At 40.3% G+C, this 15,609-nt stretch overlaps 1 protein-coding gene across 1 annotated transcript in view; it reads left to right on the top strand.

Moving 5' to 3' along the window:
- SNCA (synuclein alpha) overlaps positions 1–14,180 on the top strand; it is a 75,012-nt gene extending 60,832 nt beyond the window's left edge. The window contains exons 4-5 of the mRNA XM_009273532.1: positions 12,467–12,556; positions 13,546–14,180. Coding sequence (XP_009271807.1) covers positions 12,467–12,556; positions 13,546–13,578 — 123 coding nt within the window. The 3' untranslated portion in view covers positions 13,579–14,180. The remainder of the gene's footprint in view (positions 1–12,466; positions 12,557–13,545) is intronic.
- The last annotated feature ends 1,429 nt before the right edge of the window (positions 14,181–15,609 follow it).

Below are 15,609 nucleotides of genomic sequence, written 5' to 3'. Positions count from 1 at the left end.
CTCCCTCTCACACTCCCGGATACTCCTCAACCTTTCCACCTCCTCCTTCAGCTCTGCCACCAGGCCGAGCAGATCATCCACCTGGTCACACCGCACACAGGTGGTGTCTCTGCTGCCCTCCGGTACAGCTGACAGGCTCAAGGCACTCCCTGCAGCCAGAGACCTGGACAGCTGTATGCTTGCGTGTGAGCTCCGTCTGGGTCGCCACATTCCTTCTGGCGACGGCTTTCGGCCGAGTGGAAACCATAGCCGGTCCTCTTCTCGGTAGCCTACGATTACCAATTGAGTTGGCCTCTGGAGCCGGGAGCGGGGCTGCGCCTTGCCCGCTCGCCTTCCCTGCACGCCTTCCCTGCATGAACTGCCGCGCAAACTGCCGCGCCACGTCCTTCTGACGCGCCACGTCCTGTTTGCCCGCCCTGTTCGCCACTGCCTTTCTTGGATAATCTTGGCACATGGGCAACTAAACCAGAAAATAAGAACCAGTCAGTTTGCCTGCTCTTACAGGAATGATACACATATATAACAGAAATCACCATTATTTTTCAGCATGGTTTCTCATTGAATCTGCTTGTTGAACAGTGCTTATTATGAAATAGTAAACACGTCAACTGGCTTTATGCTAAACCACTACAAAAATCATCATACTTTAATGACAGCCACTGAAGTACCCTTACGATGGGAATGCACAAGTACTTAGCATCAGATAACTGAGACAAAATTATTTGGAAATCATGATTAAAAGATGATGATAAGCATACTCCTGAATTTCATTTTGTTTGTTTGTTCATGGCAAACTGCATTTACTTGTAGCCTCATATTCCACATAAGTACTTTCTAGCATGGCTCACTTCTAAAATGGCATTTGCACATAAATTCACCAGCTGGGTGTCTAACTGATATTGCTTGAGCATTTGCAAACACTTGGGCATCCGGCTGTGGCAATCATGCAAGTGAGTTGTTTGTGTTCATTTCTGCATGGGTGATTCTTAAGATCTGGCTCTTGTTCTTATCTAAATGTTCACCAAGCAGCAAGTGTAGAGAAATGTCTTTATGGCTGGTAGCAGATAGGGTTTTGTGGTGTTTTCAAACTACAGGGAGTCATATTATAAATGCACCATCTTCTGAAGCATGGACTGGTCCTGCCAGTCTTCAGGCATCATCCTCAGTACTGAAAATATGAAAGAGCTCCATCATAGTGAGAACCCGAATGCTGAAGATGATGTATTGCTCTGGGCAGCATATCAATGTTCATTGCAGGAACTGTGAATGTGACTTGTAGGAGAAAGAACTGCAGTAACTGTAACTGATGTGCCACGTGTTCTTTCAATTCCTCCTCTGTTTTAACTGAGCACCCTTGTCTCTATAGAATAAGCTTTGATAATCATTCTCACTGGCATGACATGCATGGAATTATTCTTCCTCAACTTCATCTGAACTTCTGTAAATCACATGTAGCTGACTGTTATGCCATGAATTTGAAGAAAAGTGGTTTGGTTTGGTTTTGTTCTATTTATCCGCAAAGTAGAGGGTATAATGAGTGCAATTGCTGCCCTAGCAGTATTTCACTCAAAACTTCCTAGCAGAAATGTGGTTTTACCTGCTATTCTGGATGTAGTGAACAGAATGAATGCTTTGCCTCAACTGCTTTTTTGTGTGCTACCTCTATGGTGTGTATGCATCATTTTTTCCTCTCGTGGAGGAAAACGTTTCCTCCTCTTGTTTCCTAATGGGGCCGTGGCTGGAGTATTATTAGAGTCCCCTCTCTCAAGCCAGAAAAGCGGATGTGGAGAAGAGGCTATTTCCCTTTTCTTATGTTCCATGTGGCTGTGGGACCAACTGCTCCTTGTGAATTGTAGCAGTTTACGGTGATTGCTTTGCTGTGACTCCAGTGCATTCCTGGGTGCAGAGGGCAGACCCCTGCTTAGCAGGGGAAGTTTAGGGAACTACTGTGATTAATAATAAGAAAGGACCAGAGGGGAAAGTGTTGTTCTAACAATTCTGACAACTAACATTCTATGTTGCTTTGATCCTTTAAAAGCAGCTCTGCATTTTAATTTCAAATGGTTTGATGGAGTTTATTAATAGAAGGCTCTTTCTGGTAAAAACGGTGCAGTAACAATTCCCCTTTGAAGCTCCATTTATGGCTGAGGAGATCATCATCCCACACTGGTTCAGGTAGTTTTCTGACATTAGACACCGCTGGGGCTTGCCCTCCTTTTCCTCTATCAGCCTGGTGAGCAGTGTCTCTGACCTACTTGACTCTTCTCCAAACGCCAAGCAGCCACATCCTGACTCTAGCAAGACTTACCTTGTGTGCAGTTCTCATAAACGAGCACCAGAGATACAGGGTAGTGGATGCTCAACAGGTTAGGAAGCTGTATGGTGTGAACAGAACAAGGTGGTATGTTCCGGAGAAGGCTGAAATGAGTCAGGATAAGTCTTCCCGGTATCAAACCCTTGCTACAGAGACAAGGGGACTGTGTCCACTGGGAATAGGACTAGAAATGCTGGTGCTGAACAGTAGTGAGGGAGATTGAGGTTAGACACCAGGAAAGATGCTAATGATGACAGCAATTAAGCGCAGGAATAGATTGCCTGGGGATGCTGTGGAATTTTCATCACTAGAGGCTTTTAAGGTGGCTTTTCCCAGACATTTGTTGGGAATGATTTAGGGAAAGCTGAACCTGCCTAAAGCAGAGGTGTGACTTAGATGACTCCTCAAGGCCATCCAAACTTGCACTCTTATGATTTTCTGTATATGAAGAAGTAGTGAAGGTTTTTATGGTACATATCCCTCTTGGAATAGCAGCAGATGCCTGAAAAGAGGATCATTAAGACAGGCTACTCTCAGCGGTACAGGTATGAGTACAAAAGCGGCTTAGTGAGGGGAAGAGTTACACCAGGCTTATATTGCCATAGATAAGAGCAGAATTTGGCCTGGGAAAGGCTGTTTGGCTTTGAACTCCACTCTCTCACAGTGTAGAGGATAGCAGACTTCAGTCTGATGCTTTCCTTCATCTAAGCCAGAAATGAAAAGCAAAGATAACAGTAACAGTGCCAGGGGAGGAGGGAAAGAAAACACAGATACTCAAGGATTGCATATTTAGGTACTAGTCCTTTAAGAGTCTCCTCACCTTCTACACTTTACTAAGCAAACTTTTTATTAAATAATTCTTTCCACTTAGTTAAAAAGAATTATTTCTTCTTCTACAGGAGAAGAATAAGCTGAAGAGATATTTGTGTTTCATGCCAGTGGACTGAGTAGTCGTCTTTCCTAATGCAAGTGAAAGCTCTGAATAGTTGTATACTTGCTTCCAGATGAAGAGGGATACTTCAGGAATATAAATTTTAAAATGCAGGCTGGCTCTCCAGTCTTTTGTAGTGTTTGATCTGCTGCTGAACAGATCACAATTGCAGGAAATACTCCTGAAACCTTTATAGCTCAAATAATTGTTGCAAGTGTTTTTCAGAGCAAGTGCTGGTTTCTTCCTTAGAAGAAACATATTTTAAAATTCCCTAGCTAAGTAAAGTGCTGTAATAGATTGGAATTGAAGGAACGCTTTAGAGAGATGCTTACTGATAATAAGTGAAGGATAACGACTTCACTAACAGTATGTCCTGTCAATCAGTTACAGCCTTTGAAGGTGACCATGCTGCCACTAGCTCTCCGGTCAGCCCGTAGCTCTACACGCTGGAGAGTAAAAGCAAATGAGTCAATGCTGACTGCATTAGCTTATCCACTCATACTCTAGAGGAAGGTGAAAGGGAGAAAACCCTACTCGCTTTCCACTACCTGTAGAGCTTGCTCGCTCTTTCTTTAAAAACTTCCTTGGCAATGAGTGAAGTTACTTCATTGCTTTGTGAATACACTCACACAAGATGGGGTACAGAACTGAAACGTGTGCTGTCTCTGGGGCTATCTGTAATGGAGTGGGAACTCATGCTGTTCATGATGCTAGAGGGTGGCTGGTCCTGCAGTTCTGTATAGGGGAGTTTTTCTAAGACTAGGAGAAATAACTGGTTTAGAGATTGCTCTTTTAGATAATGCAGCATTGAGTTAACAGTTTGCGTGAGTGGAGAATTCTCTTTAGAGGGAACTTATTTTCCTCCTTTAATTTTGTCTCTTAGGAAAGAGAATATTTACTCATGGATTCTACACAATAATTTCTTCTGGAGTTGATCTGCACTAAAAATGTATGTAATGTTGGAATGTGGTTATAATATTCAAACAGTTTTAAATAAAGTATGGTAAAATAACTTTGCAGCTTTGACTGGTACCATGCTGTTTAAAATCATCTTTACTGACTTAATGGAGCCAAATCCGGATAAGGTTGCTCACTTCTATGCTGACTGCGAAGCTGATGTGTACCATTGTTTTAGTTAATGTGATCAGTCAAGATCATGTATCATATGTTCTAGTTTTATTTAATGAAGACAAAGCTCAGGTATCATTCTTGGTGATGGGTTCATACAGATTGGAGAATCCTCCATTGCTGCAGGGGGACAGATGGGTTTAGCTAATCCCATGGAGCTCCTGACAGATGTAGGGCCAGGCTGTTCTTAAAGACTTCTCATTAAGGCGATTCCTTTAGGATGATATAAACCTAGTTCACTTATGCCTTCCTGACAGGTTCCTTCATGTTTCCTCTCTGTTCTAGGATTTGATCATTCCTGCTGTTCTCCTTCGGGATCTCCCAATATCCCCAGCAAAGTGCATTGTGTAGACTGAATTCTGTATTCAGGAGAAGGCACCCTTGGGCTCGATTGGACCAAGTGGATTACCTCACAGGCCTTGTTAATACATGAGGGAATAGCTTGCCTTTTTTGCAGTAACATGGGTTTGCTGGTTTATGTTTTTCTTTGACTTTGTAATTCTTTTCTGTGCACCATTTGCCCTTCCTCTTTGATTTGGTGAGCGCCTAAGTGCAGCATATTAACACCTTTTCCTATTAAGCTGCATCTTATTTATTTCAGTCACTTACTCAGTTTTGTCAAGGTATCTTTGAATTATGTAGTTCTTTGAATTAGGTAGTAAGAATAACAAAAATAAACTCAGGCTATTTATTGTTCCTTCTTTATGCATAAGACCGAGCGTACAGTTAAGTGCAGTCCGTGGTCCTTCTTCCAAATCCTTATTGAAAATAGTGGTATTACTGGACTTTAAGATTTCTGCGAAACTGCACTCTGAAACTTCAACTTTGAGAATGTAAATCACGATGTTGATAGTGGATATTGTTCGAGCAGATCAATTACCCTAAAATATTTTTATTGACCTATGCTTCTCTACCTTGTCCAGGAGAATGTCAAGTGAGGCACAGCTGTGACCACATTCCCCTATGTGACAGTTAGCATGTATCATTCCCACTATTTTGCAATTAGAAATTACTTTAGTCTTTCTAAATGGTAAGCTCGAGCTTTTTCTTTCCCTACCTGTGGTGTTTTAAATGGCACCATAGATCTGGGAAGCTGAAAAGGGTGAAGCTGAACGGGCTGTGTTTTCTGGGTGCATTTACTTGTGTTACTGATGGCGCACTGACTCAGCTCCTAGGCAACCTGTTATTTTAAGTCATCTGTAATTAATGCATGTATCCATCACTTTAGAACTCATATGACCTGCTGGTCTGACCTGGGCGATGGGCAGGTTCTCCATGTAATCCACACCCGTTTATCAGCAAATAACAACATACCAGCAGCTCTAATTAGGTAACTTTACCAGCCTGGTTAATGCAAAACATGAATCTGAGTTTGAGGAAAGTTGATTGCTCACAGAAATGTTCCTCTTGTACTCTGAACTGAGTTGAGTCTTATCTTTACAAGTAATAATAAATGGGAAATTTTAAAGGAAGGAAACAAAAATATACACAATCTATGTTGTACTGAAATTTGCTTTTCTAGAAATTTACAACAGTTCATAAATTGTTGTAAACAGCAAGTATTTCCAGCTATTTATAGACACCAAGATGGACCTGTAACCACAGACACTTAGTCTTCACATTTGTCCCTCTCTCCGTAGGCTTCAGTCTTTATCCTTTTCACTTTTGTCATTGCCAGCTGAAGGGCATAAAAACATGAATCAAAATGCAGCCTGTAGCACTTGCAGGCAGTATGTTAGCCTTTCATTGGAATTGTGCTATCGTGCTGACATTTATTTGTTTAATTAAATGTCTCTTCTTCACTTCCACTCTCCATTTAAGGAGGAGGGCGGTAGTCCCATTTCATTATTGGTACTCTAAATGAGTTGTGCACTGGAACAGATAGTTTCCTTCACACATAATGCTTTGTCATAATTTCCTTCACTTAGGCTTAGGGATAATTAAAACAGTTTACTTCTTTCTAGCTAGTGCGCAGATATGTCTCCTCTCTGTACCTCTGGAGTAAAACCACTAGACTGCTGCTAATGCTTTATCATTCACAGCTGAGGCTTAGGCGCACTGACTATTGCAATGAGTGAGTGGGAGCTTTAGAGCATCCTAAACTGACCTGGCAACTCAGTTATAACCAGACAGCTCCACATTTAATACCTTAGGACTAGGAAAGTAAATAAATCGAGGCCATTTTAGCATATCTTTGTTTTGCATGTTGTTGAGAATTTGCTGTTTTGTTCAAGGAGTTTTCTCCCATTGAGTAAGTTGGGCTTTATGGTCAAAATACCTGTAAAAAATAAGTTACCAAATGGAAGAGGCAGTTATTTGTTCACTTAGGTCCAATATCTAGCCCCTAAGTATCCTGATATTTGATGGAGAAGAAAGAATACAAATTTTTTTTTTTCAAAAGGGAATTTTAAGCCCATTGGCACAGCAAATTGCTATTCAGCTTGTAGCAAGAGGTGAATTTGGACAGTACGCGTAACAGCTGCACTGAGGGTATACAAAAGGAATCCCAAAATTTTTCTTTAAGCTCCACCATATATATAATGACTGACAGTTCCCGAAGAAAGTTCTTACAGGGTGCGTAATACCAAAATGAAATGGGTTTAGTCAGGCTGGAGGGATATTCAGTTACCAGTTGTAAGGGCTTAAGGCAGCCCTGCTGAGTTATACATTTGGGATGCGATAACAGGCATGAGACCAACAGCTTTGGGGATAAACAATTTATCTCTAAATAATGGTGTGGTAATAAAGACAGATTAGTAGTACAATTATCCAGACTGTAACAACAGCAAATTCAATAATTTACTAGTACTGGGCTAGACTTAATATCTGGGCCTGCAAAGATGTACATCACCACGGCTATCAGGCAGGCAGGCAGGAAGCAGGCATGGCTTCTTCTCCAGACGAGCTACTTGGACCAGTTGATGAGCTCAGGGAATGCCAAATTCCCTGATGGGACTGTCCTTTCTATTGTTGAGTCAGGAAAGCACTGTTTGGGCTTGTTCACCAAGCGTCATGTCCCACCTCTCTTCCAGTTCTGTCCTTGGTGTGCACAGGGCTTGGAAATACAGTATAAGGCAATACTACCCTTACTCCAATCTGTCAGTACATGGTAATTTTGCAAGGTAATAATGCTGTTGGATGTGATTTTTTTCATTATTATTTTTTACATTCTTATTTCAGGCCTTCCCAGGTACCAGCTGGTGTGTGTGTGTACAACAAACTGGACTACTTTAAAAATGTTTTGCATGGAACATTCGTTGGGCATCTCAAAGGTCTTTCCAAAAGGGACTTTTTAAAGGTCTTTACAAAAGAGGCGTACCAAAATTATCTTGTAAACCAGCTTTTTCCCTATTCTAGTTCACTACTTTTTCCATAGTGCCTTGGATTCACAGCTAGTCAATAATTATAAAACACTCAATAACAGACTGGCAAGTGATGTGGTGTAACCAGTGCTCATTGAGTTTATCATAATCTATTTTATTGAAATTAACTCTCATGTTACATTAATTTGTTAGGTGTTTGAGGCAAGCCTTATTTTTATTAATTGATTGGGGACAGTAGAGCTTTATACTAAAGAAATAAGCCTCCCACAATATCTGCATGGGAAATTTATATAGAGTTCTCAAGAACAGACAGAAAAACAGCAAGTGTGAAACAACACGAATGTGAAAGTTTATGGGGGGAGCTTATCAATGTGTATAAATACCTCATGGGGGGGTGGTAAAGGGGATTGAACTAGACTTTTCAGCGGTGCCCAGTGAAATGGCAGGAGGCAGTGGGCACTAATTGAAATGCAGGAAACTGCATTTAAATGTAAGAAAAAGCTTTTTCACTGTGCGAGTGGTCAAACAGTAGACCAGGTTATCCAGCAAGACTGTGGAGTCTCCATCTGTGGGGATGGTCAAAACCCAACCAGGCACAGCCCTGCTCTAGGTGACCCTGCTCTGAGCTGGCAGCTGGGACTAGATGATCTCCGGAGGTGCCTTCTGACCTCTGTGATTAGTGGAAGTGACTTCCAGGATGATCTCCTCTTGCCAGTATAAACGTTTTAAGAGCTGACGCTTTGATAGCCTGGTTTATTTATCACAGAATATGGAATCACTCCAGAAGGAATTAGTCTCCAGTAATCATGAGGATATACATGACTGTAAGACTCCTTCAGCATTCATAATGGAAAGAAAAAACATGTTGCTATCCAGAGAGATAGTAAATTATAACGCTTAAGTAGCTGCTAGATTACAGTTGCAATGCTTCCTTTTGAAGTTGCTGTTGTCTGTGACTCTGATAATTTATTTCTGATGGCAGTAACTTGGCATTCAAAGACATGTCACCGCAAGGACTGAATGCACACACCTGAAGGTGACCGTTTTGCCACATGGTGCTGACATAGGTGTGGTACCATGAGCAGACCTCTTGGTCTGTTTTCCATGCATAGAGGATCTTAAACAGTCTCTCCCCTTCCACCAAGAGTGTGATGAGGTGGGAAGGAGGGTCTGAGGGCACAAGACTCTCTGGAGAGTGCAGAAATATGAGTCTTACCCAGAGTGTCTGTGCTTCGAACCAAGATATAGGCAGGCATTTGGTTTTTCGTAAGGGAAGCCTCAGGGGACAAGCAGATGTCCTCAGCTCACCGTGCTTTTAACACCTTGTTTATTGCATGAGTTGCAATTTTCCCTTTTTTTAAAGTGTTTTCCCTGCAAAAAGAGCTCATGCTTCCCAGTTAAAAACTGACTTCATCTCTGAGAAGCTTTTGTTTAGCTTTTCAGATCTTCTAATAAAAGGCTTTCCCTCTGGAAATGCCCTTCTATATAGTTTAAAAATAGAGGTGGCAACTTCAAAATCTGTCATTAATACTAAGACAAGAATTGGTCTATTAGGTGTTTTTCCTCTTCCAAAACTGAATTATGATATGGAATTATTGATCATGAGAACGTAAAATTGCATTTCTTTGTTTTAAACCAGGTAAATAATGATATAAGGTGTACCTTAGATGGCTCTGTGTTACTGGGGGTGGTTGTTCACTTTTGTGATATCGTAACTTCGGAGGAATGGTACATCAGAAGCAGAGAGAGCCACCATTAAAAATGGTGTGGCCGCCTATGCTGTACATTTAAGTGTAACAAATGTGATCTTGAGTAATGTCATTCTCATCTGCACTGCAGCGACATCAACATGAAAGGTGGTGTTTGTGGTACTGTTTGCAGCTGGACAAAGGTGATAAGCCTTTCCCAAGCAAAGAGTTCCCTTGATGGTTTGATATGGCTTATGATTTGCTTCATTTGAGAAAATATTGGTGTTGTGATTGATACTGTATTTTACTAGTGCTGCTGATTGTTTTCTTTGAAGCTGTAGAGGAATCTCCATCCTGAACTTGCTGAAGGAACTTGGGAAGATGATAAAATCAGCCTTTTTTAGGCATTGTGTCTCTGTAATCCTGATGGAAAGTCCAGACCCGTGGCAGAGGTTCCTAACAAACAGTGTATGAGCTTTGAAGCTGTTCTTTGAAATTCAGCTGGCAAATCTTTTTCTTCATCATTACTAATGGTCCTGGCAGTTTCACTTGCCATCTGTTTTCCTGCTACAGATAACATTAAGCAGCATGCTTTCTTCCTCGTACAACCTCAAGACTGATTTTGGGCACAGTTTTACGTGATGTACCAATTGTTAGCTAAAACTGTTTCTTAATGATAGGGGAGTTAAATTATAAGCAGAAGTTAAATTATATTTTGGATTAAACAGGAGAGCAGTAGACTGGAGCTGTAGGTCCTTAGAGCTGGTATGTTAGATCAAGTGCTCAGTAATAGCTTTAAAATTTGCATCGCACACACTATTTAGCTATTTCAGTCAAAGCTGATAGGGATTGAACTACTTCTCATAAAAGTAAATAGGCATGAATACTCCTAAAATTTGTTTAGAAGCTAAGGTAATTAAATATTGCACATCAGATAATCTTAGGAGCTCGTGTGTTTTGATAAGCTAGGGCAGAACTGTAATTGGGCCCAGTTTTTCCTGATAATTTCATGCTTGAAAAGTTATCTGTCATGTCAAACATCCAAAATGATTAGTTCTTCTGGAAGACACAGGCCTAAATAAAGATATTAGCAACCTTATTCATTGATGTCCCTTGACTTTTGGAATTTGTCCGTGTTATCTATGCCATAGAGCAGTGCAGGGTGTTAACTGATAGCAGGCACATGCATGGAGGGAACTTGGCAGAATAGTAGGCATTGACTCCACACGGACTATGCTGTTTACCGCTAAAGCAAAAAGGATCTATCTTCATACCAGACCTTTTAAAGTCTGAAGTAAGAGCTAGAGAGAAGAATCCACATTATGGAAATAAATTCTGCACATCATGGACTTTGAGGGTGGAAAAACCTGTGTACATGCACATGCATCAGTGCCAGAAGAGGTGACCGAACCAAGGAAGAACAGGATTTGTATCTGGCAGATAAAGTCACAATTTGTGCATGGAGAGATGCAGCAAGTGAGGAACAGAATATTATGACTACAGTCACCTGGTTAAACCACAGAGGGAGCTGATAAGTGGCAAACAGTGAACAGCAGAAGCATGATAAATGCGCTTGTTTTGCATATTATTTTCTATTTTTGTTAAACTCAGAGATGAGTTTCAGGTTTAGCTTCCCTTATGCTCATTTTATCTATATCCTAAATTTAATTTAGCATCACTATCCTATAAATTGCAGACTTTGAAGAATTACCTCATTAGTCTGGTTTGTGACTTACTTAATTTTGTATTTCTGTCTACACTACCAGCCTGCAGGGTTTTTTTTTAAGTGAATTTCTTCCTGAGTGTCTGTAACTGGTTTTTAGTGCATTTCTGTCTAGATTGGCAACTGGTATAAATCAGCATAGTCACAATAGCTCCACTTAGCTAGTCTGTCTGTTTTCATATTAATTTTCTTACAGTTCAGGATGAACTCCAGCAGTCTTTCTTCTGGCAAAACTCATGTTTCTTCTCTGTGAACTTCTGTAGTAACAACTACTACAGGAGTTGGCCCAATTGGAATGGTTTTTTTCCTTTATAATTTGTTTGTTTCAGATGGTAAATAGTATCTATAGTTCTAGGACAACACTTAAGTAATCCTACTCAGCAAATTATTCCTTACACCATTGCAATCCCCTTAATTCCAAGAGGCTCTTATGAAAATTGCTGTATAAAATACAAGTGCTTCTATAATGGTCAATAACAGATGCCCAGAAAAAAGTATAAGAAGCTGGGTATCGGGTAGTGCCATGTATCATACACTAATACTGCATAGAGTAACATGCTGGTTGATATAAGAAAGCATATAGAGGTGTGACCCATTAAAGGAAAAAAGCTTTTCCCAGTACAGTTAGTTTCTAAAATGGAAGGAATAAACCAGCATGCAATAGTCTGAATTATAATAGTTCTCCCTTTTTTAGCCACTTTGAAATGTACTTTGAAAAGGCTAAAACTGTAAATTGAACGGTGATTTATGAGAGGATTGATGTGTCTATAACATTAAAAAAATATATAATTGAATTACTATTTCATTTGTGTGTCTTGATACTACCCAATTCTTTTGGCCTGCTTTTACAACTACTTTTGCATACCTGTGACTGTATTCCCCCAAGTAGTTAAACAGAAATTAATGTGATAACCTAATTAAACAATTTGTGTGGGACTATGTTTCCCAGATCAGTTTCTTATGGAGCAAAAAACTTGTTTTGGTTTGCTTCATGACTTGACCAAAGCATTTTCTGTGGGATTAAAATATTTTCCAAAGATATTCAGCAAGTTGGTGGTGGTACTGTTCTTTTGGTCAGATTGACTTCTTGGCCTGTCCATGGCAAGAGAGAAATGGGATATCAGCACTTCAGCTATTCAGAAAGATGACAGTAGTCATTCCCATGGATACCCCTGTGGAACATGGAGAAGATCTCTCTGGAGCTGATGTCCTCTAGCTCTTCACAACCCCGGCAATATCCCGCAACCGAAGGACAGGACAAGAAGTCAACCACTGATGGGGAGGAAAGACATGCTTTGGCGTAAATGACAAGGCAAGCGGTTACAGTCTGTCACTTTTCTTTTCCTGTTTTAAATGTAGAATGAAGAAGGTTTCCTGCAGGAGGGAATGGTGAATAATACAGATGTTCCTGTGGATCCTGAGAATGAGGCTTACGAAATGCCTCCAGAGGTAAGTCTGTTGTGGTATTTGCTGTGAATGCACGTAGGAGAAGGGCGCAGGATGGGGCTGCATGCTCGAGTTACATCAGCCTGGCACAGGCTGATGCTGTGAGGCTGCAAGGGCACAGCAGAAACGTGGTCTCTTTGGCCAAGGTCTTCCAGAGGTATAGTGCTGGGAATCAGAAAATCCGTTGCTTGCTTGATAGTTTAACAGGAAAACATTGTGTGTGTTTCGAAACACTTGCGCCTGGTTTTCTGAGTAATGCGCAGTGACTTGAATCTTTTTCTTATGTTCGATAGGGAATATGGGAAAAACTGCATCTTCATAGATTGTTTTAGTAGCTTGGCCATTTATCAAAGCATCGTGCTTTGTAAAACACAGTAATTCATGATTATACTCTTAAGTTAATGCAATAATGGGAGTAAATTATTTTGTTGTTTTTCATGAACCTGCTATCTAAAATATTACTATAATGTGTGACATGATGCATTGGTAGTTGGAGTGGCAGTTTTATAGTAGCACAGATAATTAGGCTGAAAATGAGAGATATAAAACATTTACGCCATGATCGAGTAAAAGACTTAAAGGCATGCTTGATTGCTAACACCTTGAATATCACTGCAATGATAGTAGTTAAACATACATTTAAATGATTTACTGACTTGTATGAGTATCTGCAGCACCTGGTGTGCAGTTCAGCCCAGAGGTAGTCCTCCTGCCTCTCCAAGTGAATTGCCATGGGTGGCCTCGTGAGGTCCTGGCAACATCGGCTGACCGACGTGTTAACCACTGTAAAAGCCTAACTCTCCTGTAAATACCACAACTTGTAAGGCCCAGTATCTGGGAGATGTGACAAAATAATAATAAATGGCAAGATCCTGATCACATGAAATTCCATAATGTTTTGGCATTGAATACACTAGGACTAGAACAAGCAGTGAAACTAGGATGTATTTATCTAAAATACTAGTAGCGCTGATTTCTGCTCTCCTCATTAGGAAGAGTACCAAGACTATGAACCTGAAGCATGAGAGTCCTTCCCTTCCTTTATATCTCCTGAAATCTACTAACTACTAAAGACGTCCCATCCTGTACAAGTGCTGAGTTCCAATGTGCCCAGTCGTAAAATTTTTTTACAGTTTTTACGGTGTATTTTGAAGTCTTCCATCAGCAATGATTGGAGTATCTGTGACTGCATCCACCTTGTTTCAGCATTTCCCTCCTGCTGAAATGAAAGGTAGTTGGCAGGGTCATTGTTGTGCTGTGGATATTGTGGCTTCAAGTTTAAAAGTTAAAAAAGAAAATATTTAAGTAAAAACACCTAAGTGTCTACTGCTTATTTCTAACTCTGTACATGTTTTGTTGATAGCCTGTCAGTAATTTGATATTGTTTATGATACAATTTTTATTTGTTTCCTATGACTATTCTTTCTGTGCAGAGATGACTTATTGTGAGAGCTTTATATATATGTGTATGTATTATACATATAAAAAAAAGTAATTGAGCATGAACTATGCACCTATAAATATTAGCTGTTGAAATTTTATTGTTTCGTGATGTGTTTTATTAACTTGTGTCTGTAAATAATGGTGTTCAACTGAAGCGAATAAAATGTAACCCATTAAAAATGAACTTCTAAATTAGTGATGATTTATAATACCTTCTTGCCTCTCCAAAAGCCTCTGTTAAAGCACTCAGGCTGCGTTGCTTCCTGTGAAGGAACCGGAGGAGCAAAACCAGCAAATGGAAGCCTGGTCTACACAAAAAACAGGGTGAAGAATGAGAATATCAGGGCTGGGTACCTCAGCTGGAGTAAATTGTTGACAAAATAGATTCATTTTTAGTGCTAATAAGCTTTCTGTTGTAAGGAGAACCTGAGAGTGAATGAAGCCATTAATAACAGGTTGCAGCAGATTATCAGGAAGTCATGAGGCCCTTTGAAGAATTACTGTTTCAAGGTTGTTAAAGCACTGGGCTATACAGAAGAGTGATGGATTACTTGCCGTCAATTTGTCTTGTATAAAGTCCCATTTAGCAAAAGTACAGCCTACTGTCTGTTTTTAGACACGGTAATTTTAGTTATGTTGCCTGGATACTTTTCCATATAGAAAAAAGATTTAAATGTGAGATATTTCTACTTCGCTCATGTTTTATTATCTGTTATTTTGGATCAAATGTTGCCTCTAACCTGAATGATACAGTGTTCTTTTTGTTTAAGGTTCTCTACTCCTGAGTAGGATTTTGAAATTCCCTTACAGTTAGTCTTTCCAGTGTTCTGGGGCATGGACCTTAAAACAGGTAAAGATAATTGTCTGTTTTTTCAAATGGGGAAACTTAGGTGCAACCACATAATGCGTGTCACTGGTATGTTCAAAAAGAGACCCAAAACCCAGAGGCTGAACTCTCTAACTTGTTCTTGAACTGAGCTCCTTTCTGGCTTTCTGCAACCTTCCTGGTATTAGCATGCCCAATGTAGGATAGATCTTTCCAGGTATGTACCCATCCCAGCTGTGTACAGTGGGAGCTGTATGGTGTAGTACTGTGAGCCAAAATCACTTGAACATAGTGGTTTCACGATGCTTAGAAGAACGGTGCTTCAATTTCTCATGTCATCCCCCAGTCCCAACCCCCTATTTCTAAGGAATTTCATTTACTTCAGAGGAATTGCTATCAAGCTCTTCTTTCAAAGCAATTAAAAATCCCCTTGATCATTTCAAACAACTTGCAGATATTTTCATCAATAGTTAAATTGCTTAATGGAGCCTAAAGTCCTGCGCTCTTTTGCAGAAATCTTTCATGATAGCCTGCAACAACCCACTAACAATTTGCAGTCTCCTTCACAGGTGGTGTGTCAAAAGAATCTCTTGACCCAGACATCTCTAGTGTTAAAATCCATCTTAATGCCTCAGTGGTAAATCTATTGATTGCTTCCATGGAAAATTAACATCAGGACAGGGCACAATGTAAGATGTTGCTTTTATAATTATTAATGTTTTTAAACATCTTTCTGTTCTAGTAGGATTCGGGAAGAAAAGCCCAGTGCTGTAGTGTGATTTCCCCG

Source organism: Aptenodytes forsteri, unplaced genomic scaffold (assembly GCF_000699145.1).
Source record: "Aptenodytes forsteri isolate BGI_AS27 unplaced genomic scaffold, ASM69914v1 Scaffold93, whole genome shotgun sequence".
NCBI classification, from domain to species: Eukaryota; Metazoa; Chordata; class Aves; order Sphenisciformes; family Spheniscidae; genus Aptenodytes; species Aptenodytes forsteri.
Note: the sequence above shows the minus strand (reverse complement) of the source record. Positions and strands in the feature narration are given on the sequence as shown.